The sequence below is a fragment of the Polypterus senegalus genome, chromosome 8 (assembly GCF_016835505.1).
Source record: "Polypterus senegalus isolate Bchr_013 chromosome 8, ASM1683550v1, whole genome shotgun sequence".
Classification (NCBI taxonomy): domain Eukaryota; kingdom Metazoa; phylum Chordata; class Cladistia; order Polypteriformes; family Polypteridae; genus Polypterus; species Polypterus senegalus.
The window spans coordinates 74,793,435-74,819,935 of NC_053161.1; the positions used below are offsets into that span (position 1 = coordinate 74,793,435).

The window sequence follows — 26,501 nt, forward strand, 5'->3', positions numbered from 1 at the left end:
TTGTTCATTGTCTCTGTTTGCAAGTGCGTGCGGGTCGGATCAAGGCTGGGTGCGTTCCTGAAATCTCCACTATAAAAATAAATAAGTCACCGTCTTCTCGACGGTGTGAATTTTAGTGGCACCAGACTGCTGCAGCATTATTCATTTCTTCTTGCTGCTGATTGACTGCTGCCCTTTGACGCATCTCCAGCTGAGTGTTCTCGTGTTTTCTATTTTGTTCTTCTTAATCCAACTACTGCAAACGGTTATAGTCATTTCCCAGTGCCATTTGCCAGCACGCAGGAGCCGAGTATATTCAGCAACGTACATTCATTGAATGCCGCAACCAGCTATTGTCGGTTCCCAGTGCAATTTACCAGCACGCCGGAGCTGACCAGCCAGTGCCGTACATTCATTGAGTAGTCAGCTCATGACCACTGCCGGCCCCTGCAGCCTCACTGTCTCTGGGATTGAGCCGCTGCACTAGACTAGCCAGCCAATGTCAGCGTTTACCTCTGTGTGCTTCAGTGCAGCCAGTTCAAGCGCAGTTGGCTCAGTAATTTACTGAAATTCATCAATGGCGTCAGTTGAACCTTTACATTTTGTTCCAGTATTTTTTTTGCTAAGTAAAAAAGTTTTTACAGTTTATTAGCAGTGTGTAAAATAATCAGTGTTGCAGTAATTGTGATGCTCTTTGAAAGAAAAAGAAAAAAAAATGTGTTTCATTAAAATTTCACTTTTTCTTTGTGAACTGAGACATTTAATTAAAAAAAAAAAAGTGCAGCAAAAAAGTACAGTGGAACCTTGGTTCACGAATGTCTCGGTACACGTACAAATTGGTTTACAACCAAAAAGTTCGCCAAACTTTTGCCTCACGACCACACGCTCGGTATATGAACAAGTCAGTTTCCCTTTTGGTTTGTACGTGTTCAGTCTCTCCCTGTGCAGCGAGCAAGAGTGAGAGAGAGCACAACACACGAGAGAGACACACGCACACACACAGGCAGCGAGAGAGAGAGAGAGACACACACACACAGGCAGCGCGAGAGAGACACACACACAGGCAGCGAGAGAGACACACACACAGGCAGCACGAGAGAGAGACACACACACAGGCAGCGCGCGAGAGAGACACACACACACAGGCAGCGCGAGAGAGAGACACACACACACACAGGCAGCGCGAGAGAGAGACACACACACACACAGGCAGCATGAGAGACACACACACACACAGGCAGCGCGAGAGAGAGCAGGACGCATAAGGTAGGAAGGCAGTGTAAGGAATGTACTGGGCTTGATTTTGTTTCCACTTCTGTTTACAGCGATTGGTTTGTAGTGTGCATTGTTGCAATGTTACTTTTCTTGGTGGTTTATTAAATTACATATTTTTTTCAAATGTTCATATTTTTCCCTGTGCTTAAAACTCATTAAAAAAAAAGTGTTTTTAGCCAGCAGTTGCAGTGTTAGTTTTCTCTGTTGTTCAATGTTTTCTCAGTGTCATTCAATGTTTCTACATTTAGTTTACTATTATGCTGTGTATTCTATGGTTTAATGTATATAATAAAAGGCAAAGGACTGACTCACTCTCCAACTTCCCGTGTAGGTGGAAGGCTGCAATTTGGCAGGCTCATTCATTACAGCTTACTTAAAAAAGTTAAGCAGGTTTAATTTCGAAATTCTGTGTGTAACGCTCATAACTGGAACTTGCTTTCGTCCATATACTGTATACGGCCATAGCCTGCAGCTCGGTCGTCGTGTGAGGCGGAGTTGCGTCCCGCATCATCACGCCTCCCACATAATTGAGTGCCTGCCCATATAAGGTAAATATTTGCGGGTGAAGGACTGTGCTTAGCATATTCATAAGTGCAGCTACTGCGGAAACCCTCTGACGCTGAACAAGCCTTTGTACACATATCAATAGGAAATCAAGGTGTAAATCTTAAGTTTAAATTACGTTCATAGACACGCTACCATTAAATATTCGCAGGCAAATCCACAACTTAATACCGGAAATGCCTGTTAAACATCTTAGATTCACGAGTACCGATTTGGGTAGTGATCACTTCGATGAATGAAACCTGGTCAAAAAACGCATTACACAATTGAGAAGGCAGCAAAAGAATATGAAGCGAGTGACGCATACAAGCATATTCATGAGTGCAGCTACTTCGGAAACAAACCATAGTGTAAACCTAATGTTTAAATTAAGTTCATAGACAGGATGCCGCTGGCGTTTGTCAAGCCCACGACGAATACGATATTCACAAGATACAAGTTTAATAAGAAAATGCAGGGTTTAAATGAGACTTCCGATCACTTTGTAACAGAGTTAAAATTGCTGTAACTGAGTTTAAATTGCTGTTATGCCAGATCTGAGCTAACATTAAATAAAGCTGTGGACGTCGCGAGATCGCATGAGATAGCACAAACACAGCTGAGAAGCTTCAATGCATGTACTCCGAGCGGCTCACGTGAACTGACTTTGCAGGACTGGGAAAGGTTAAATTAAGTTCATAGACACGCTACCGCTAAATATTCGCAGGCAAATCCACAATTTAATACCGGGAATGCCTGTTAAACATCTTAGATTCACGAGTACCGATTTGGGTAGTGAACACTTTGATGAATGAAACCTGTTATCTTTACAACAGTTGACAAACACGGAATATAACCTAAACACAACACATCCTCCAAATATGAAACTGATTAAAAGAAATAATGATAATCAAATCCTTGATGACAGCAACACTTATCACAGTGACAAAACTATTACATTGACAATCATGTTACGTTATTTTTAAAATGTTTCCTTTTCTTTTTCATAACTTCTTTAACACACTACTTCTCCACTGCGAAGCGCAGGTATTTTGCTAGTTAACTATATTTGTGCTTAAAAACTTAAAAAATATATATATTTGCATATAGTTTGTATGGTCTGGAACGGATTAATTATATTTACATACAATCATATGGGGGAAATTGCTTCAGTTCACGACCAAATCGGTTTACGACCAGAGTTTTGGAACGAATTATGGTCGTGAACTGAGGTTCCACTGTATTTGGTGTCCAGGGATGCATTAACCCCCAAGTATGTGGAAGTTTAAGGGTTAAATCCCCAAGATGCTGTCGAAACACCCTGCACCTTCTAAGGCTTCTGGCAATGAAAACGCGCTTGCATGAATTACAGTACATATAGCAGTAACATCTGTATTTTACATTCTAGCATGGCAGGAGACATAGCAGTACAGTACTGTACAGTATACAGGTTTACCTTTACATTCTTTTTTTAGGTAATGTATCAAGCTGAGGTTGAAACGAAATTTAAGTGTTTTGGGGGCATATTTGGAGTTTAAACTATAAAAATATATATATATTTTTTTTAACTACATCCATAATTTGTTGGTGCTCTAGGAACATAACCCCTGCGAATTTCAACGGTGTACTGTATATTATTTATGCTTTTTTTTTTTTTTTTTTTTATATAAAAGTATCCCACTGCAACTTTATTTCACTGTTTCATTTAAACATTGATCCAACAAAACCAATTAAGCTGTCTGGGACGTATTTATTGAATTAAAAAAAAAAGACATCGCGACTTATTACTATAGTATTTTATGAACCCCACAGCTTAGTTTGTCACCTCTGCATTTGACTGTGCTATTAGCACACTTGACCACTGTGTCTACACAACAGTTTACAACATATAAATGTGGATTTGCAAACCTACTCATCAGTGTTTTGAATATACAGCTGAATATAGCTCTGTCATATAGTTTTGTGTCATCATAGCTACAATGTTAATGTGCTTTGGTGTAATATAAAGGGAATCATACAATATGCCTCAGCAATTTCAGATTTGAATTCTAACCCGAGTAAACATTAGCAACAAAATACTGTACTTGTTCTACATGACAAGATTTGTCCTCACCGTTGAATAAAATTTTGTGGAAAACACCATCGTTTCAGGGCAACTATGGTATCCCAGACTTGCAGTACTGTTGCACTGAGCTGCTGTTATTTAAGCAAGCATATAAAAAAAAAAAAACCCTAAATCAATATGTAAAAATTGTACTACAGAGAAGTCTGAGATGATATTCTCAAAAATACTTTTAACTCCTGGTGTCCATGTCAACTAATATTGAAATCCTCTTTCTGCCTGTAAACTGACAAAAAGAAATATGTAACAGATCATGGGTTGTGCTTTTAAATCTGCTGCCTGCATGCAACATAATGAGTAAATATTAAAGACTGAATGAGCAAGTACGAGCAGAAATCAGATCTCGTCCTTGCCCTAAATGACTTCAAGAAGCAGAGCAAAATTAACAGAACAAATTAACAGAAATAGATAGACGACGCTCTGAATTTTTCAGGCTCAGACTTAGGCCTGAGTAAAAATACAAAGTTTCCGATTAATCGCTAGTTTTCGTTTAAACAATCTGATATCAACTCTTAAACGCTCAAGATCAATCTTGTAAATCTCTATCTTGCTCAATTACTATATGAAGAATTTTGCTTATCTTCATTTTTTGCCATCAAATCAAGTAGATGTCGTTAATGCTCCTGTTATAGCATATAATGGTGTGTCCTTCACCACTGAAATCAGTGCCTTAGACACTTAAAGCAGAAGTGTGGACTTCCTACAGATTCAAACGGTGTATCTGTAAAGAACTGGATAAAAGCAAAACCATACATAAGCTGTGCAGCTAAGAAGTTAAATATTGTTGTAACACAACAAATTTGAGAAATGATTTATCCCAACATCACCCATAAACATAATCTCAGTTGACATCCAAACAAGTAGTGCAGAGCCTAAATAATCTACACTGGAGATGGCGGGTAGCTCCAACCTCATGTTTGTCTTTTGCCCAAAAAATAATCTATAGTAGTTTTTATCTGTAAAGATACGAGACCCTACACAACTTGAAAACGAGACCTTTTGACAAATGATATAGGTTTTCGACCTGCAATATGTTATACCAACCAGAAAGCAAACAAGTTATTGTACTGTACTTAGGCTTTATGAATATCTTAAGCAAAGCATCTTGTCAAACTTGGGTCACAAAGTTTTATAGAAAAGTACAGAAGGTTTTCCAAGGAGTAGAAACTTTATTGCTGTTCAGGCAGATACAAACACAAGTCTCTTTCAGAAGCGATCCAGCCTCACAAGGAACAGCTTTTTCAAACTTGACGCATTGGCCCCAACTGCTGCTCAAAATAACACAAAGTCTTCTTCATCAATGGGGTACAGCGGCTCAGAAGCAGCAACCAGAGCAGAGGGAGTCTGGAGGAAGAGAGACAGGAGAGTGAGACCTCAGGATGGCCACAGCTCAGTCTTTTAAATGCTGACATGCAGCAAGCCAGCAGGTGATCCAGCAAAAAGAAGCTGTAAGAGTGTGTTTGTTTCCCATTGAAAAACTGTTTAAAAGACATTTCCGAAAGGCGGCTGCGTCTCCTTGCAGCAGCAGTCACAATCTCCACTTCTCTCAGGTCAGCGGGGAGAGAAGCCCCAACTTGTGACAACTGAACATTCAGACTCTGTAAAAACCAGCATATTAATTCTATTAGACCTCAGCACGGCATGTCCATTATGGAGAACATTCTGGGTATCTCTGGCACTGCCTTCCAGTGGTTAATATTAAAGTCTTGCCTATTAGGCAGATGTTAGTCTTGGCAACAGCAGGTCCAGTTCAGCCCTAGTCACACAAGGAGTCCCTCTGTGCTCAGCTCTCTGCTCTTGTGTATCTAACGTATATACTCACATACAAGTTGGGTCTTGAAACCTGAAAAATTGATCATAAAATCAGACCCCGACTTATACACTGGTTCAAAAATGTGACACAGAATTTTACATTTTTTAAACATCTTCTTGCTGCCTCCAATTTCGCACCAGTTTCTCAGATGCATCGAATTTTGTTGCAGCAGAGCAGTTACCAATTTCTTTCGCTACTTCAATGAAGTTTAATTTAAAACCAGCTTCATATTTTCTTCTGATCGAATGCTCCATCGTAGAGAAGGTATGCTCTTATGATAAAAGTGTTTGAGGGTGTGAGATACAAAAAACACAAAGCAGTGCAAACAGAATAGTTCGGGTATTACCATGTGGTCACATAGGCACAACAGAGAGAGAGAGAGAGAGAGGTTAACAGCATGCGCTGATACAGTGCATTGCCGCACCCATATAGAAATAAAAAGGCAGTGTGCTCCGTGGTTACTCTCTCAGGTGGGCATTAGCATATCCATCTCTTGTACTAATAGCGTGAGTTTTTCCGTATTCGACTTATATGCCGACATTATAAAACACCAGAAAGTATACTGTAAAATCAAGTCCCAACTTATCCGCAGGAGAACTTATCCACGAGTATATGCCGTATATGTTTTCGCTTGTCCATATTATTTGTAGTTTTGGACTGAGTTATCATTTTTATGCACATTTTACCTGACTATTTCAATGTTAAAAGCAAAACTTCAAATCTTTCTCAGTTCACAACTTGTCTCTCTTTAATTAATTAAATTCCAACAAAACTGAACTCCAGCAAATTGGCACTAAACCACAACTTAAGAAAATTAACTCTTTTTCAGTCACTTTGATGGTGATCTCATCACACCTTCTTCTAATGCATGGAAGCTTGGTGTCATTTTTGATTCCTCCATTTCTTATTCCACCCATATAAACCGCATTAAGAAACTTCCTTATTTCCATTTCCATAACATATCCTGCATTCCCTCATTCCTCTCCTTTTGTAACGCTGGGAAACTTGTCCATGATTTTAACATATCCCGCATTGCTTATTTTAACTCCTTACTACCAGGTGCCCCTTCAAATCTTATATCACAGCTCCAGTTAATTCTAAACTCTACTACATAGATCCTTAAACAAACCTGCAACTGAGCACAACACCCATTCTCCTTCACCTCCACTGGCTCCCTATATCTTACAGAATGGAATTTTAAATTATATCAATAGCTTACAAAGCTTTAAATGGCCTTACACCGGACTACATCAGTGACCTACTCCACTATGCTCCTGTTCGCCAAACTAAGGTCCTCTGATTCTGGCAATCTTGTTGTGCCCGACACCAACCTGCACTCTATAGGTGACAGGGCTTTCAGCTGTACTGTGGAGACTTTGGAATTACCTACCGAAATTAATAAGATCAGCTGACTCAATTTATTATTTTTCTTTATAAAAAAACTTAAAATTCATCTGTTTAGTAAGGCATTTAACTTAACCTAACATTCTGACACTTCTTTCAGTTTATCTCTCTGTCCAGATGCTCAGAATAATTTGTATGTGTGTTATATCACAAATTATGTTATTTGTTCAGGCTTTCTTTTAGTATTGAATTTAATATTTTACTCTTGTTTATTTTTTCTCTTTATTCTACTTATTGCTTTATATACCCTGTATGTATCACTTCTTGTGCTCTATGCAGAAAATATTGTATACCAATGTTATATACACCCTGCTGTTCTTTCTGTGACTCTGTGAAGCACCCCGAGCATGAGAAAGGCACTATAGAAAAATGTATTATTATTATTAGAAGATAAGATATAATCTAGTAGTTTACAGTTTAAACTGATGTCCCAAAAACTGAGAAACAGTATTTAGAGAATCATGTGAGTGAAGAGAAAGGCAATAAAAAATAGCTGGCAATATATACACTGTATATACAAAACTAGTGCCTATTTATTTATTGTGAATTTTCAAATAAACATTTTTAAAAAATTTTGGGAAACCATTGTTCACAAGAAAGACACTTCTAAAATAACAAAAACAAAGCAGAAAGTGGACAGACCACTATACTGAAACCAGAATCTATTAACCCCACTCAAAGAATTTTATTTTTCTTTAATTTTCACAAACCTGCTTGATTCAAGTTTGTAAATTTATATGTGCGATAAACCAACTGTGTAAAATATAATGTAAAGGAAAATCAAAAAGTAAAGGCAATTTGAAAATTACGTGGTGTCCACAATGGTCAGAAGCGGATACAATACAACACGTTCATAATGGCTTATAAGTACTGTAGATCCCAGAATATAAGCCGACTCGGTAAATTAGCAAACCCCCTTCTCTACCTACTAAATTACATTTGCCGATGACCGGTATTTAAGCCGACTCCCTTCTCCAAGCAAAATTTTCTAAATTTCCTTAAAAGTGTCTCTTCAGGTATATTTATCATGTTTATCGCAGAATTTGAGACTGCCGGCATTTTGATGGAAACCAGAAAGTGATTGCGGAGAAGTTTGGTAAAATAAAACCTTTGTGTTGAAACTATATACGCAAATACGGTACATCTGCGGAATTTGATTAACCTAAATACGCAATACATTTATCCCTGACTTAAGAACTTAATTCGTTCGCGAAGGCTAACCCATAATGCATTCTGAACCTCCCACTGCAACACTTACTTAACCTTTTAATAATAAAAAAGGGTTGTATAATATGCATAATTTACCAAAACACCAATAATTTTTCTAATGTACTAACCAAAAAGTTATAAAAAGTGCCTAGCCTACCAGAAGTAGGCTAGATTAAGCAATATTGCGCGCATGGTCGCAACGACTCAGGGCTCTCCTCTTCAGTGCACTTTTTTGTTGTTTTTGTACTTTTTTTTTTTTTTTTGCTTGTTTGTGCACGATCAGTTCGGCGAACATCCGCTACACCCGTCAGAACCTTATACACTCACCTAAAGGATTATTAGGAACACCATACTAATACGGTGTTTGACCCTCTTTCGCCTTCAGAACTGCCTTAATTCTACGTGGCATTGATTCAACAAGGTGCTGAAAGCATTCTTTAGAAATGTTGGCCCATATTGATAGGATAGTATCTTGCAGTTGATGGAGATTTGTGGGATGCACATCCAGGGCACAAAGCTCCAGTTCCACCACATCCCAAAGGTGCTCTATTGGGTTGAGATCTGGTGACTGTGGGGGCCATTTTAGTACAGTGAACTCATTGTCATGTTCAAGAAACCAATTTGAAATGATTCGAGCTTTGTGACATGGTGCATTATCCTGCTGGAAGTAGCCATCAGAGGATGGGTACATGGGGGTCATGAAGGGATGGACATGGTCAGAAACAATGCTCTGGTAGTCCACGGTATTTAAACGATGCCCAATTGGCACTAAGGGGCCTAAAGTGTGCCAAGAAAACATCCCCCACACCATTACACCACCACCACCAGCCTGCACAGTGGTAACAAGGCATGATGGATCCATGTTCTCATTCTGTTTACGCCAAATTCTAACTCTATCATTTGAATGTCTCAACAGAAATCGAGACTCATTCAACATTCAACATTTATTTATATAGCACATATTCATACAAAAAAATGTAGCTCAAAGTGCTTTACAAAATGAATAGAAAAATAGAAGACACAATAAAAAATAAACATAAGTCAACATTAATTAACATAGAATAAGAGTAAGGTCCGATGGCCAGGGTGGACAGAAAAAAAAAAAACTCCAAAAGCTGGAGAAAAAAATAAAATCTGTAGGGGTTCCAGACCAAGAGACCGCCCAGTCCCCTCTGGGAATCATCAGACCAGGCAACATTTTTCCAGTCTTCAACTGTCCAATTTTGGTGAGCTTGTGCAAATTGTAGCCTCTTTTTCCTATTTGAGATGAGTGGTACCCGGTGGGGTCTTCTGCTGTTATAGCCCATCCGCCTCAAGGTTGTGCGTGTTGTGGCTTCACAAATGCTTTGCTGCATACCTCGGTTGTAACGAGTGGTTATTTCAGTCAAAGTTGCTCTTCTATCAGCTTGAATCAGTCGGCCCATTCTCCTCTGACCTCTAGCATCAACAAGGCATTTTCGCCCACAGGACTGCCGCATACTGGATGTTTTTCCCTTTTCACATTCTTTGTAAACCCTAGAAATGGTTGTGCATAAAAATCCCAGTAACTGAGCAGATTGTGAAATACTCAGAACGGCCCGTCTGGCACCAACAACCATGCCACGCTCAAAATTGCTTAAATCACCTTTCTTTCCCATTCTGACATTCAGTTTGGAGTTCAGGAGATTGTCTTGAGCAGGACCACAACCCTAAATGCATTGAAGCAACTGCCATGTGATTGGTTGATTAGATAATTGCATTAATGAGAAATTGAACAGGTGTTCCTAATAATCCTTTAGGTGAGTGTAGACATCGGTGTCCAGAGCCAGACGTCTGTTTCGAGTGTTTTTCATCACACGCACAACATCCCAGACAACATAGCGAGACGAGCAGGCTCTCCATGGATTGTTGTCGGGTCTAGGAGACGACGCAGACAGAGGAGGGAAAGAAAGCAGAAGCGGGGCCACAGATCCGGCATTATGCTAAGGCTAACAAAAACAACCATACAAGCCCTATACAGAACTTTTTTTTGCAACTTCTTTGCATCTTTTCGCACCATTCGTTTATCTTTTAATTTACTTGTTGGGTTCTACACATATGTCTGCACTGAAGGAGCTGTTTTTAATCTTATTGTACATGTGTATAGTGACAATAAAAGGCATTCTATTCTAGAAACAACAATTTCATACTGTACTCACCATTTAATTTGACACCTTTGGGCTGCAGGAAGGGTGGAGGAGGAGAATGAAACAGAAGGTGGTTAATGTTTAGAAGGAGCCTTCTTATGCAAATCTTTTCTTTGTAAAATTGTCGAGATGGTGGATTTCGACATGCTGTACATATTAGTGAGATTGGTCACACGAACAGCACTCTCATATTTCCACACAATTTCCATCTTCATTTCGATTGTGATCGCTTTCTTTACCTTCTCTTCCTTCCTTAGCAATTATGTGCCCTGCTTGCATGGTCTTAGTGAATTATATATATAGGTAAATCACTGCGATGACCGAAATTACATCCACAAACACATGTATCTGGGCTCCGACTGACGCTTACTAATGCTCTCGGTTGTTTGATTACAATCGCGCAAGCGGATACACGTGACCGCATTCGGGTCGTAACGCAAGATGTTGGTCGTAAATCAAAACAAAAATTTTTATTTTAAACTTCCCGATAATTTATTATAAATTTTATTAATAAAATCAACAACTAAAACACTTTTTTGAATAAATTCTCTATTTAATTTAAAGTACCGGCATGCAAAGTTACTTCATCTGAAAGATGGCGCTGTGGTTTCATCATTAATTACTTCCGTATTCATCGGCAAAACCGGCATTGCGCTGGAAATCTTGAATCTGAAACGATATTTGTTGTATAAGCTGACCCCCAAACTCCAAGCCAAAAATCTAGGACGAAATTCTCGGCTTATTTTCTGGAATCTACAGTAGTTTGAAAACGCACAGCACAAGCACTCTGCTATTAATTTAGCTGAAGCCAAGGTCAAATGAACATTGACGCTTTCCTGTGCGATTGCACCATTGTTGAACAAACTGCTGTTGTGATGGTCCGGTTTAGCGCCACTCTTCCTGGGTGCATCCAGGATACTCTTAAACCCAGAACCATTGACACTGACAAACTGAGATGAGCCAGGCAAATGAGGAAACAGTCAGCAAGTGGTTGATGCAAATGTGCAAAGGGCGTTTATTAAATGCTACCAACAAACACTGTCCAAAAGTGCAGTACATAAAAATGATCTTCATTAAATAATCCATAAATCAGTGAGTAGTTCATGAGTTAAAAACTCAATAATCCAAAGATAAAATCAGGATAAAACAACACAGTCATCAGCCTCATGTATAACGGCGTGCGTAGAACTCACACTATAACGTGGTGTAAGCACAAAAGCGGGAATGTGTGTACGCACAGAAAAATCCAGATGCAGGAATCTGTGCGTACTCAAACTTCCACGTTCTTCCTCTACATAAATCCCGATCAGCGTGGAAAGTAACGCACGGGCACACGCCTGCTGTCCCGCCCCAACTCTTCCCAGAATGATGCCTCTTTGAATATGTACATCAATATAAATAGCCCTTAAGCTCAGTGTTCTGTGAAAAGACAACGGCAAAACCACAAGGAAAAATAGAACAATTTCAGTGAATACCAAGTGGAGGCAAGGAATAACATACTATTTGTTGGTTTAAACAGTGGTATAAACAAGACAAGGAAGCTGATAGAGTCACATAGCATGTCGGAGACTCAAGTTCACAAAGTCGCACAGTGTTCGAAGTCGCATATCACAGTCACCATGAAAAGGCGAGTCGTAGCGCAGTGTCCAAGTGTCATATGAAAGCTTATTAGGGGACAGAGAAAAAGAAGGCACACAGTGGGGGGGAAAGCACAAAATGTCAATTTTAATCTTGAAATTTCCACTTTAATCGCGTAGTTTATTTTGTCATTAAAGTAGAACATCATAAACTTAATTCTAAAATCGTTTAATTTACTAGTTTCTCAAATCCCATTGTAACTAAAGTAGTATGTTAAATGCTTTGTTTTGTATTTGATCTTCTATGTGCTCTGTGTGTGTGAATCACTACGTGCTTCTTAAACCGGTTTTCTCTACCTCCGACAGGACACAGAATCCATTACATTTGTGATATTACAGCTCTATGAATAATTAAAATACTGAGATGTTTACGTGATATTTTCATGATGACAGGAATTAAAGCATGTTATTAAACATGGGAACACGGTGTGGCAGTGATCGTGTGTGACCTTTGATAAAATAATTTATTGCAGCAGTACTGTCTCTTTCAAACATACTAACCTCCAATTCCTGTCCTTCAATTTTTTTTCTCCAAATATCCAATCACCACAGAATCAGCTCTGTAATAGACGTTAAGCCATCTGTAAGCTTATAACGCCGATTCTTCAAAACTTTTAAGGAACATTGAACTATCTTCGTGGTAAACATTTAATTATTCTATCCTTCACGCCAGCCCCAGTGAAGCATATAGTACGAGGCAGGAACAATCCATGAAAGGAGCGCCAGATCCTTGCTAGGGTAGCGACACCGTGACCTTTAATTATTAACAATATAGATTATTTGAATAAAGTTTTATCTGTATAATATAATAAATATATTTTGCTGCATTTCATCTTAAAAATGATAGCGTCATCATATGTAAATACACGCTTTAAAAAGTGGCTCAGGTTGTGCAATAGAACTGTAGTGCAAGTTTACAGTGAGGTAATCGTACTTATAAATACAAACAGTTCTACAAGGAGCAGTTGATAAGAGTGATTGATTGCGTTTAGAGCTCTTGGGATGAAACGGTTTCTGAACTGCGAGGTCCATACAGTAAAGGTTTTGAAGCATTTTCCGTGTGAGAAGCAGTTCAAACAGGAAGCATGGCTGAGGCAGCGCATGCTTGATGCTGTATACCAATAATTCTCTTTCCGATCAGCTGCTCCAAGTGGTGCAGTGAGAGTAATATGGAAAAAGATGATCCACTGTGGCAACCCCTAACGGGAAGCAGCTGAAAGAAGACGGTGCAGTGAGAGTAACAACGCTAAAGCAGCTATGGTATTTAGAATAGTTTGACCATTCTTTGGACCATTATATTGTTACAGGTTAATTACAATCATTCACTGCATGTCTGGGTGTCTACCAGACAGCTCAGAGTAAGCTGTTCTTTCATCTTTCTTCTTAACCTCAGGACGTCCCTTGGTTCTCTAAGGAGGACTCTACCACCATAATCATAAATGGTACTCCATTAAATCTGTGGGGTTGATCAACCCTTAGAGCACAGCTTTTTCACTGTTCAATTGGGCTACTGACAGCTTCACCTCCCTTCTCTCAGGTACTTTTTGACACTGCGCTCGCTCATAGTCCTCCCATTTTCGTCTCTTCTCACTGTGCTCTCCTTTCTATTGTGCAGGCTCCTTTTGTCACCCTAACTGGATGCAGGTGCTATCCTCCACCCAACTCTGAGGTGTGAGACAGCTAACTAACCCGCTCACATTTGCACATGAATGCACAATCAACTAAGCACCACAATCAACCCATTGTACCTATTCAGAGCCTGCACACTTCAGGCCTTGAGTATTTATTTACAACTCAATCTTTAGCACAGAATTCTTATCGAAACTTCAGGTATCCTGAGGTTTCTTTGGGCAGAGGGAGTGAAACCTGCTGAAATTCACAGAAGGATTTTGGATTGGTACAGAAATAAAAACAGCATAACTCAACAGAGTTTAAAAATGGGCAGAAAGGTTTAAAGTAGGAAGAATTGCACTTGACGAAGCTCAATCTGGTTGACCATCAACATCTCACACACACGCCCACACTGACACTTAAAATGCCTACAGCAAACAAGACCAACCAATTACATTCTTCTCTGTTGCTGCACATTTGGGTATCAGCTATGGATCTGAACATACCCTAAGTTATCATACACTGTGGCACCATAAGGTTTGTGCATGATGGAGACCCAAACAGTTTACTGATCTATCTAGAAAACTGTAATTGGTTAGTTTTTATTCAATACAGAATGTAGAACATCTCCAATTATTGCAAAAGCATCCCAGCCAGCATCATGTTTGCATTACATAAAAAGTCTAACTAAAAAGGCTAACCTAGAAGAAACCCCAATACTTTAAGGACAAGTCTCACTTAAAATAAAACACATATAGGAAAATGCAGCAGTCTCACAAAGTTTAACAAACCATCAGCTGTTTTTGCAGATATTCCTAAAATATGCAATAAGCGCTACCTATTTAGAAATATAATTTTTTAAACCAAGTACACACAGTAAGTTGCTTCCTAATCACTACTGACGACAGTCAGAGCTTGGAGTGGTCAGTATTTTAGATTAAAATAACACGGTGGCACAGCAGATGGTATCAAAACCTACAACAGAAATGTAAGCTTTTTGTGTAGATGACTGCACACTAACATTTATTTTTGGATTCTGTTAAAAGCAGAAATCATTTAAAATGTTGGGAACTACCAAAAAATATTAAAAATTCAATATTATTCTTCAATCTACCCAGTTTATTTAACAATTCGCTAAGTGTGGAGACAAAATGAAAACTGCAAGAGGAAAAAGGCTTAAGTCTACTGCAATGCTATTACACACATTGACCTTTAAGTAAAAAGACTGTTGCTGCTGTGTAAAGAAAAACCAGCCATTCAAGGTTGAGTAGGATTACCTGTGAAAAGGAAGGCAAGAATAATGCAGAACAGTGCAGCTATTTCATACTAAAGGCAACAATACGATTAAGATTTTTGTAGTAGCAGATACCTAATTTTCACATTTCTATTATAGCAGAAATACAGCAATGCAGAGTTTTTATGGCAACCTTATTTAACTGAAGTTAAGGATTCATGTCTCAGGCTGAATGAGCATATTCAGCTAACATATTTATAATTAGGGCCCACAATTTACCGCGGCCCTCAGAATTTAATGATACGCCGCCGAATTTAGGGTTTTGCAGCAGTAAAATGCCACGCCGCGTTATTAACCTAACTGCCACGGAAAATACCAAAACTGAATGAAATCTCACCATTTGAGGCATATTGATATTAGTATGATTAGTTTTGATTACTTCTTTAAGTTCTTTCTTTAGCTTAATGCATCATCTCATTACGTCATTAGCCCTTCTGTTAAAAGAGTAAACATTCATTTTTTTAAGTCGATTTATAGCATTGGTGTTACTTGTAGCAATTTTTAAATCGATTTATTGGCTGTGGTAACAATTTGACCTATCGTGTACTTTACAATCAATTAGGCTTATTTAAATTTAGTAAAATTAATCTTTGAGTATGGCCAATAACAAGCAACGCAATAAAACTGCAGTGAATATTGGACCGGAACAGCGAGTTAAAGAATTTGGACAGGATAAATTCTACGCCAAAGGTGGTTTACTGTGGTGCAAGACTTGTAATGAACCGGTCAATCATGTTAGATGCCAGACTATAACTGACCATCTGGGGACAAAAAAAGCACACAGAGTGTGCAAATAAACGACAACATGAGGCCATGAATTACCCCACAAGCAGCAAACGACAAAGTACTATTACTGGATGCATTGAACAACTGCTGCAACTGCGGCCAAAGATATGTTAGTGATGGAACTGGTTGAAGCATTTATGGCAGCCAATATGCCGCTGGAGAAAGTTGACAACCCTACCATGCGTAGTTTTATGCAGAAGAACCTGAAGGGTGGTGGTGGAATACCGCAGGCTAATACACTTAGGGAACTACACGTTATAAGAATTTTCAACCAACAACAGGCTAATATAATAGCGAAGCTAGCCGGACAGAAAGCGGTCGTTATTGCCGACGAAACAACAGATGTGTTTGGACGTTATGCTGTGAATGTGCTTATTCAACCGCTCAATACTTTTAAACCAGATAAATGCACAGAAATGTTAGTGAACACAGATTTTTTAACCAAAGTGAACAATGTAAGCATTGCGCAGCTAATTATCCGTACTCTGACTGAGGTTAATGTGCACTTCAATGACGTGGTAGCGTTTGTAACGGATAATGCCGCTTATATGAAAAAATGTTTTCGTGACAGTTTGCGAGGAATACTGCCAAATTCCGTTCATGTCACATTTTGGGCCCACATCCTGTCATTAGTTGGAGAAGAGTTTTGTGAAGCACTACGACTTTGTGATATGCTGGCTGCTTCTGTCAAGGCCATATTCTCCAAAGCATCAGGACGTCGTGCTAGATATCTTCATCACCTGCAACAAATGAAAGCTGAAAAGGCAGTCATGCCGCCAACTCCAGTGATTCCAAGATGGAACTCTTGGTTTAAGGCTGTGCTGTACCACGCTGAGTATTTAGACCATTATATCTCGCTGGTTGCTGCTGAAATCAAACACAGTGGAGCTACAGTCCAGTTAAAGAAGCTGTCGGCGTTGCTGCAAAGTACTGATGAACTTAACGAGCCGAGAGCTGAACTTGAATTTACATCTGTTCACTGCCAGCCAATTATGAACACTCTGACTTCTTTTGAGGCACAGTCATTCATGGCTGTCAATATCTACAACAAAGTGTCTGACTTACTGTCTTGCCTGAATTTGTCCGGATTTCCAATTGCAATCAGCAGTTGTGAAGATACAAAGCACAATGCTGCTGCTAAACTTGAAGAATATTTTGTGGGAACCAAACAGACCTGTTCAGATCTGTGAGAATATTTGATCCATGATAGCTACCACTCTTATCGAAGAATTTAGTTGATCATGCACAATCAGTGCCAACAGTGATGGCTGCAGCAGATGAATGGCAAGCTTATCTGAATATAGCATCTCGTGAAGTAATTCCAGCCGATATCACTGCTTTTTGGCGTGCCTTAGAGGACAGACTGCCTAGCTTAGCAGCTCTTGCTAAAGTTTACATTGCGTTGCCGATCTCTTCTGTTGATGTAGAACGTTCATTCTCAAAATATGGATCGGTGTTGTCACCATTGTGATATTCTCTGTCACAAGAAAACATACGAGCTTACAGTGCCATTTTCTTCAACAATGAAAAAAAAATAACTTTAGTAACATTATTCGATAGTTTGTTGAGAATACTATTATGCCTACATATGTTTCAGCAAATCTGTGGATTAAAATGTACGGATGTGAACATTTTGATACACATATTTGATTAGTATTATGAATTATGTTTGATTATTATTAAGGATTAAGAATAAGAAAAACTGGATTTATTTTGCTTGGGTTACAAAGTAGTCTTATGGAGTTCTGGTACTGCATTTGCCGTGCCACGGTATGTGACAGAATTTTAAAAAAAGATGCAGCGGAATTTACGATTTCTTGCTGCGGTAAATCGTTCGCCCTATTCATAATGAACTTGCATGTCTATACATTGAATTGAGCTTTAATTTTGCAATGGTTTACTCCAAGCAAAGTCCAAAGAGCCAGTGTGTCTATAAGTTACAAAAAGTCACACTTCTTATAAACAAGACAGCCAGCCATACTGTTAATTTTTCCTAACAGCTACAAGCAGATGCTGCTACATAACATCCAAGCAGCCAGGTCATTAATACCTTTCAAAAAGAAATAATTTCCCTTTTTTGGCAAATAGTCTAAAGCAGCAAACTGTCTTGCTTTATATAATAGGGGTGTTCAACTCTGATCCTAGAGGGCTACAGTGGCTGTAGGTTTTCATTCTATCCCTTTTCTTAATTCATGACCAATTTTTGCTGCTAATTTACTTCTTTAGCTTTCTTTAATTTTAATTGATTTGCCTTTTAAGACTTAGACCCTTTAATTGTTTGTTCTTTACTTGATTAGCAGCCAGAGAATAATGAGATGCAAAATGAGGTAACACATGACCGGCTATGCCATCCATCAAACAATATTTTTTTTTGTTCATCATTTCGCCTTATACCATTTCTTGTATTAGGAATTTGTTAGTTTTCGCATACCCCTTGGGGTCAAAACGCGCAGGGTCAGCCATTGTACAGCGCCCCTGGAGCAATTGAAGGTTAAGGGTCTTGCTCAAGGGCCCAGCAGAGTAGGATCTCTTTTTGGCAGTGACAGGGATTCGAACCGGCAACCTTTGGGATACCAGCGCAGATCCTTAGCCTCAGAGCCACCAATCCACCCTTAAATATTTGGGGGAAAAAAAATTGAAAATCTCAGTTGAAAATCTCATTTTACATTACTAAAAAGATCAGTGGTTTTGGGAATGGCTGGTGTGGCAGAAGGAGAGCCTCAATAAGTCATGTAATTAAACAAAGTGTTTATTTAACAACAAGAAATGGTTTCTAATTAAGAAACTAGTTGGAGCTTAAGGCCCCGACTTTGTTGGCTCACTTTACATCTCATTTTTGGTTGACTGCCATTTAAGGAAAAAAGTAACAATTTAGAGGATTGTGCCTTGAAAAACAAGGCAATTAAAATAGTCAATTAACAGTAGAAATTGCACACTAATTTAGGGTGTACTCACACTGGCAATTCAATCTGTGCTCGAGGACTTCTGTCCGCATGCAACTCCGCAAAGTCTAGTTCGTTTGACTAGTGTGATTGCTCCATGCCAGGCCAACTGTACCGTCCTCTGGCCCGATTGGAAGAGGTGGGCCCAAGCATCATTCAGTAGCATTTAGGAACAGTATGACTGCTAAATGTAACCGAGCAAGGAAAACAGACATGACATTAATGATGTGGAAAGTCAGGTAGTGCAATTCTCATTTCATTCAATACTATTTGAGTTAAAAACAGGCTTTTACTCTCACCTTACTATTCTTATAAACATGAATTATAGATGGCAAGAAAAGCTGCAAAATCCTCCCTTAACATCATTTGTCACTGTAAAAATCTTCTTGCAGCACAATTAACACCAAAATACTGCGCTCTACGCTCAATAAATCTGTAACAGGGCAGAGCGTTATTACGTTCTGCGTGACTACAAAACAACCACAAAATAATAAAATCATTTTGACATGCATGCTCTGACTCCATGTTCTGATCTTGTTTTGGCTTTACATGAAGTTGCACAGTCATAATGAAAGTGTGCCCGGGCCCAGAATGTTAAGCGCACTGTGAGTGAAGGCCAGTGCGGAAGTAGATGGGGGCAACTGCGCTTGGACACTGTACGGAACAAACATGCCTAGTGTGAGTACACCGTAAGAAAGTCACAGGAAGAAAACCTGCAGCCACTTCAGACCTCCAGGAATGGTATATAATAAAGACCATCTTTGTTGGTCACCACGGGATTCACTGTGTGCATGTAGGTCAAGAATGGACTTGCATAGGATATTAATTTCCACTTTTTGAAAATGCATCACAGCAGCATGTCATATGAAGAAGCACTGCCCCTTTGACATAATTACATGCAGTGCCTATAATTAAGCATCCAGCCAGCAACTCCTTTAATATAGTACAGGTTTCACACTGATAATTATCATCAATTCTTCATTGTGTTAGAGCATTGTTGCAAAAGACAGTGACAGAAAAAACAAAGTTAAAAGAAGTATATTACTATTAGATAAGTAACAACAGAATGCATATAGGTGCCTCATCATATTATATATTAAGAACACATTCAATATTCCTTCAAGATTCTGTTGAATGTAATATGTAGTCAAACATCTGGATTAATGAAACTTGCATTTGGAAAAGTTTTTTCTTTTTACTGTGATTGATATTTTCCACAATGAAAACTATATTTTTAAAGCATCAGGCTGTTCATCAGACATGTTGATCAAAACATAGACAAACACTGCAGAATATTTGTACAAGTTGCTTTAGAGAAGAAACTTTATATAAAACACGTAACTATTAAAAAGCATTATCTGAAATGCAAGAAAATTAAAGAAAAAGCACACACATGCATATTTTTATTAAAGAGGGTTTTCACAAACTTGATGAGATAAGAAGCATAATTATATGAAACTAACCAAGAAAAACAGAGAAAAGTGCAAATGGAAAAACTTGCATAACCTGGGAAACTCAACAGGTTGTGTCCTCTTCAGGTAATTTGTGGAAAAGAAAAATCTGACAGAAGGAATGAAATATTACATTCAACAAAAAATACTGAGTGGATCCACCTATTCTATTACAGAACACAATGCTGTGCATATCAATCAGACCACTACAATGCTTTTAGAGATATGTATAAAAAAAATAAAAAAAGTGATGTAACAGGCAGATCTCTTTGAAATCCCCATAGCAGCATCTGTTATCGATTAACACCTTAAATGTGCCACACAACTAAATAAGCAGCAGATGTTGATAGCTAAGCTTCAGTCTTACTCATGCACAAAGTATGATCTGACTGAATCATGACTCTGCAAGAGGAAGTGGAACTAAGTAGCATGTGAAAGTGGCAGATAACATAGAAAGTCGCAACAGTGGCTTTACCTTTACTTTGAGGTGGATTCTGACTGCGATCCCGTAGGATATTAATCTGGTAGACTGCCCCATATGGTTCAAACAGCTCCTTTAGTTCCTTTTCTGACCACGACCGGGGGATCTGTCCGACAAACATCTTAATGGCATCAGGGTCTGGCTGATCAGAGTGCTCTAGTGCGCCATTCATCTTGCTAGGAGTGCCGTTACTGCAAAGGGAAGAAGCACATAAAAAAGAGTTTAGACAAAATTCATACCTCCACTTTACAAAAAAACAAAACTATGTTCTTTCAAATCACAGGCCTTTTTTTTTTTTTTTAGGTACTGTAGGTCACAGCACGTACAAGGTAATAACATTGTAATTTGATTTTAATGAACTGTTAAATGTGATGCACTATGGGTATACACCTTTTGATGCTATTGAAATAGATGACAGACTAAAAATTCTGAAAAGTGGTTGCAAAAAAATACTGCTTTGCTGTAAACAACACTCTAACAAAGAACAGCAGTGAAGCTAGCTGCTGGCAGCAATATGGCAAATTAGATTTTTGTAATAAAGTCACATGAAAGAAATATGAAACGCTTGGAGAGCTGTCAGATGACTAATATATGGAACTAGAAATGAATCTGCAAATTATATGAAGCCACCATGCAGGCTTCAAATTAGTAGAGCCTTCCCCAGGATTAAACATGCTTGTGAAGCATAAAATACAGCTTGCTGCACAATGCAACAAGCCTTAAGAGTATACACCACCAACAACTTTTTACACTTACTTTATCATTCAAGTACAAAAATTAAGAAAATATGGAAACTTAAAAATATGTTCTAGCACTGAAAGCATTACGTAACATGGAAACCTGTATTGTCAACCCATATACCCGAGTTACATTTTTGAAAAGCCTTTATTTTTAAATATAAATTAAGCCTTTGTTTCAGATAGGTAACATTACAGAATGAAAGGGAAAAAAAAAAAACAATATGACAGCTTGGAATTAAAATAAAGGATTTTATTTCCTTTTATACCATATGTATACATATATTGCACATATTTCTTTTATTTATTCTTTTAAAGAAATTTTATATTTTTATGGTTACTGAACAACAGCGATGAGTGAACATTGGATGAGTTTGTTTTGCCGCGAGTTCCCCGAAATCAAGGAAATGTAGCAATATTCACCAAACTTGGTGAACTGCATTAAAGTCGGTCGGGAAGAACTAACTAAGCTAGATTTGAATGGATTAAAACATCACAGTTGTCTTTAAAGTGTACTAGAGGGCTAGGGAAACACCTGCCAATTATACTGGACTGATTATTGTGGTCAAAAGGTGACCTAAACTGTGTGGCAGCAGTGGCAACCACCACGCCTTGGTAAGATTAAAGAAGATTGTGTATCTCTGACTGCATTGTATCATATTTTTCATCAAAACTAAGTGGAAATGCCGAACATTGTAGTTAAAAGTCAGAAAAAATGTGTGGGTCTTTTAAAGGCAGAAAACTCAAAGTGGCATGTCAAATACAATGCAAAACGTCTTGAAAGATGACTTAAAAAAAAAAAAAATCAACAGCTGTCCTGTAAAACCACCAGAATGGACAACTGTTATATGTACAGAAAGTTCAAGGGTCGTGGCTCAACTCAAAGGTTTTTCCCAGGAGTAATTAAACAATAACCATGAACAGCTTTTATTCTGCCTGATAACTGATTTGTCCTGTTATAGGATGTTTCTTTTTTTAATCAGATGTTCAATTTCGACCACAGCACACATCAGGCTCCTTCAAGGTTTGTTTCACTCTTGCTATGCCATGTGGCTAATTATTATGAATGTACAGGGTGCGTGCCACCTTCTCTTATGTTGATGTGGAACTTGAAGAAGATCGACCTGCACATTTGGCTACAAGCACAGATAACTCATCCCACAGATTGCTGTAATACAAATAATCGGGATTATATACTGGAGGGGTGGTCTCATCAATGTTGGCTGTTACAGTATCCGGAGGGCAGCGCACTGGCTTTGCAAAACATTATGGGGCTGGCTGAAGTGCTGGTATTTAAAAAAAATCTCCTAAACTGGCAGAATTATCAGTAAATAATTCAACTAAAATGAGTGAATACGAACACAGCAAATTCGCTGCAAATACCACTTTGACAAACTTCACTGATCAACACTTCTAAAAAACCAGCAAACCCACAATTCTTGAAAGAATCGCAAAATACAAGAATGGCAATCACTTTCTGTTCCCTCCGATATTTGGAGGGTGGGTTCAACCTGGGAAAGTTTTCATTTAATTAAATAAACATATTTGTACTAAAGCGGTTTTTTTTTGGAGCCGTGACTGATCTGGTTCTGGTGTTTCAGAAGCGCGTTGTTGGCGCCTGCATTCATCGTTTATATCTATGCTGTCTCATTTTTGTATGGCTGTGTCGTTAGCTAGAAGTCATTTGCTGACGGTGGCGGATTCGCGTGCTGAAGTGACCATGGCAGCGAACCCGGGCTTGGAGGGCTACATTACTAAACAAAGGTGGTAAATGCAGTGGTGTGAGCGGTCGTGTTCGGGCGGTGGTGGTAGTGTGTACGGCTTGCTTGTGGCCTCAGGCATCTGTGCATATATACAACCTGGCGTGCACGCTTTACTTCAAGTTTAGTTTACAGGTCGTGTTGTGTTGTGTTGTTTGGGCGCCACCTACTGACACTGGCAAGCCGCTGGGTTTGACTCTGGGGCGCTGAGGCATAGTGCATCTGGAATCTGTGCATATATACAACCTTCGTTTAGTAATATAGATAAGCATATAGAATTTCATTTTGATAATAAAAAATAAACCGTTAACACCAGTGGTCTATAGTTTAACTATAAAAAGAATAACACTTAAATATAGAACACAAGTTTCTAGGCAACTGATTATGCAGGAGCTTAATACAAAACGTTTTAAATGGATAAAGGGGGTAGGGAGAGAGAGAGAAAAAAAAAAAAAAATCGGACCAGAGCATCCCTAACAATTAACAAGGGAAATTAACAAGGAAATTATACCATTTTTGGTGCTAGTGATCAGTGGATCAGTACATCACTCTTGTCTAGTACTTTTTGCATCTTAGGCATACGAACCAGTTGCTTAGAGCTTCATAAGTAAGATGCCAGGATAATAGCGAATGTCAAACAATATTTTGTACAATACATTTTCAATACCTTTTTAGAGACTGTCTTCATGTCAAAAAAAATTGTATTCAGTTCAATCAGAACGGTTATGACATACTGCTAAAGAACAAGTGGTTCTATATGTGAAAGTTGTTGCATCACAAGATAAAATGTAATGTTCTGTCAATTGTTAACAAATAAGTAAGCTTGGCATTATATTAAGCTAATTTTTACAGGATGCCTTTTATGTAAATACTACTATAGAGCTCTTTTAAATAAAACAATACAATTGAAGAAGGACACTTTCTGGGTTGTGCAGGATCATTACAGGTTAAAGCATTGAAGTGAGTAAGAAAAGCAAAAGTTGGAATGACAGTGAACATAACCAAGGGATCTTGAATTTGCTGTGAATATTGTAATCTTTAAATACAGAGCAATGAAAAAATTTTCATGTGGAATTGAGCAATTACCTAGATGGTAAAAAAAGGCATAAAAATACATAGAAATGCTTATATACAGTACCCTTCTCATTTTCTTCTAGTGAGGTATGGGCACACCAGGAATGAAATCTGCACCAATTTTCTGCCAGTCAGTGTGCATGGTTTATACCAACATTCTTTTTACTATCTGACCAAAGCAGCTGATAATTTTTTAATTTATCATTTCATGAGTGATGTTTACAACATTGCTGTCTTAATATAATGCGATACTTGGGGAATAATGTACTATGCTGTAAATTTATCTTGTAAATTTCCAAGTAAGGGTACTCATTATGAAAAGTACTATATAACATTATGTTTGAATAACCATTTCATGCCATCACTGTGCTTATTTATCAAGCTAATGGTCACACCTGCATGATTTATTTAAGGTTCAAGTTCTTACTGCCTGCTCAGTGCGACTCTGTACTACACCAGTGCGTAACTTTAGCTTGATGTTCAAAAAGAAATAACTGACTCTGTCAGTTAGCAACTGATCATTGGTTGTGTTAGCAATATACTAATAAATTAATTTTTACCATACAGTTTAGTAAGAATGAAGAACATATAAATGTAACATGATTGTCTGTTTATTCATAAAAACCGGAAACCACAGAACCATACCACAGAATCCCTAAAACCATGGAAAATGTACTTCTCAAAAAACATTAAAACAACATTTGCATGCCAACAACCTACTAAATGCATTTTTCAATGTACCACACGTTTGCACATATTGAGGGGGGAAAAAAAAAGTAGTCTACAGAAGTGAAATGTAGCCTGTCACGTATGCAGTTACTGACAAGGTGTCATTCTTTATTGTGAAAAAGCTACCCGGGGGCAGAGATTAAGCTGTTGAGTGGTCTGCTGCTCACGGTTGCTGCCAGAGCATCCTCTCTCAATTTGCACCAATTTTCTGCCTAATAGCTTAACTACTGCTTCTATCATTCAGACTGCAAGCAGAGCTTTCTTCTGCATAAGCTTGGCTGTTGACAATAATGTTGCCAAGCCACAGTACCATGATTATTTTTCTCCCCTCTTGAAATAATTTTTTTTATTGACTACTTGGCACATTGCATTCATAGCAAGGTCCGCCCCACCCCGGGCACTCTTTTTAAGAAACCACTGCCCAATGAACATAAAAAAAAAGTTCCTGTCATATTGAAAAAAATGTGGAGTAACTATAGATATAAAGCAAACATGATAAATTCAACCCAGCACCTTAAAAAAGAACCACACACAAGACCAAAATTTGCTGATCTCATGGTACATATACAACATGAAACTCATCTCCTAGAAATGAAATAACCACCATTTAGAAAAATCAATTTTTGCTTTGCCCCCAAAAAAAACAACATTGTATGGGGAAAGAGCAAAAGTTTTAGATTCGTCAAAACTTTCAATCTCTCACTTTGATGGATGTTGATGTTTTAGGGTCCCCTGATATGGAAAACATCATTATCTTCATGATTTGTGTGTGTCTGTCTGTGTCACAGTTTCTTGAGGACAGTCTAGAGCTAAAATGACTGTATGGAAAAATACCAAACTCGAAACTTAAGCCTATTAGGAGATCCTGATGTGCTAATTACATTTGGAGCCAAATCATGCAAGAGAAAGATGCACTCAAAGGGCACACTCAAATAACAATTATGCAATTAAATTATGAATTTTTTTTGTCAATTGTTATCATAATGACCTATTTTATGATCAGAAAAATCAGCATCAGAGTGGTAAATAATTATGAAATGTTATAGAATAGTTCAGGTAAGGTAACTTGGTTCCTTGGGCACAAAAGCCTGCTGACACTCATGTCTAGATTTTTTTTTTAATTTTTGGGGAATTTGCCCAACTGCAACTAGTAGCCATTACTGTCCTCTCCATGTTAAACACTTGGTAAATCAATAACGTTCCAGATGCTGATTTTTTTTTTTTTTTAACTTTGCATAACAGAACCATCTTGGATATTTGTCACCAACACTTAAAACTGAAGAAATCAGGATTTCAGGGTCCATATTACTACTATTAACAGGTGATTAAAGAGTACCATTTTGGAATAAAATCTTTTAATTTTACACAAACCTTAGTATACAGTATATTGTACTTTTCTCATTTTCTTCTAGTGAGGTATGGTCACATCAGGAATGAACCAAAACCCATCCAGAGATTCAAAGGGCAATGTGGCTTCCTAAACCTAGAA

The 26,501-nt window shown here is 38.2% G+C and overlaps 1 protein-coding gene across 1 annotated transcript in view; it reads right to left on the reverse strand.

Annotated features, from left to right (window-relative positions):
- celf2 (cugbp, Elav-like family member 2) overlaps positions 1-26,501 on the reverse strand; it is a 533,587-nt gene that overhangs the window by 210,833 nt on the left and 296,253 nt on the right. Inside the window, exon 3 of the mRNA XM_039761305.1 lies at positions 20,707-20,903. Coding sequence (XP_039617239.1) covers positions 20,707-20,903 — 197 coding nt within the window. The remainder of the gene's footprint in view (positions 1-20,706; positions 20,904-26,501) is intronic.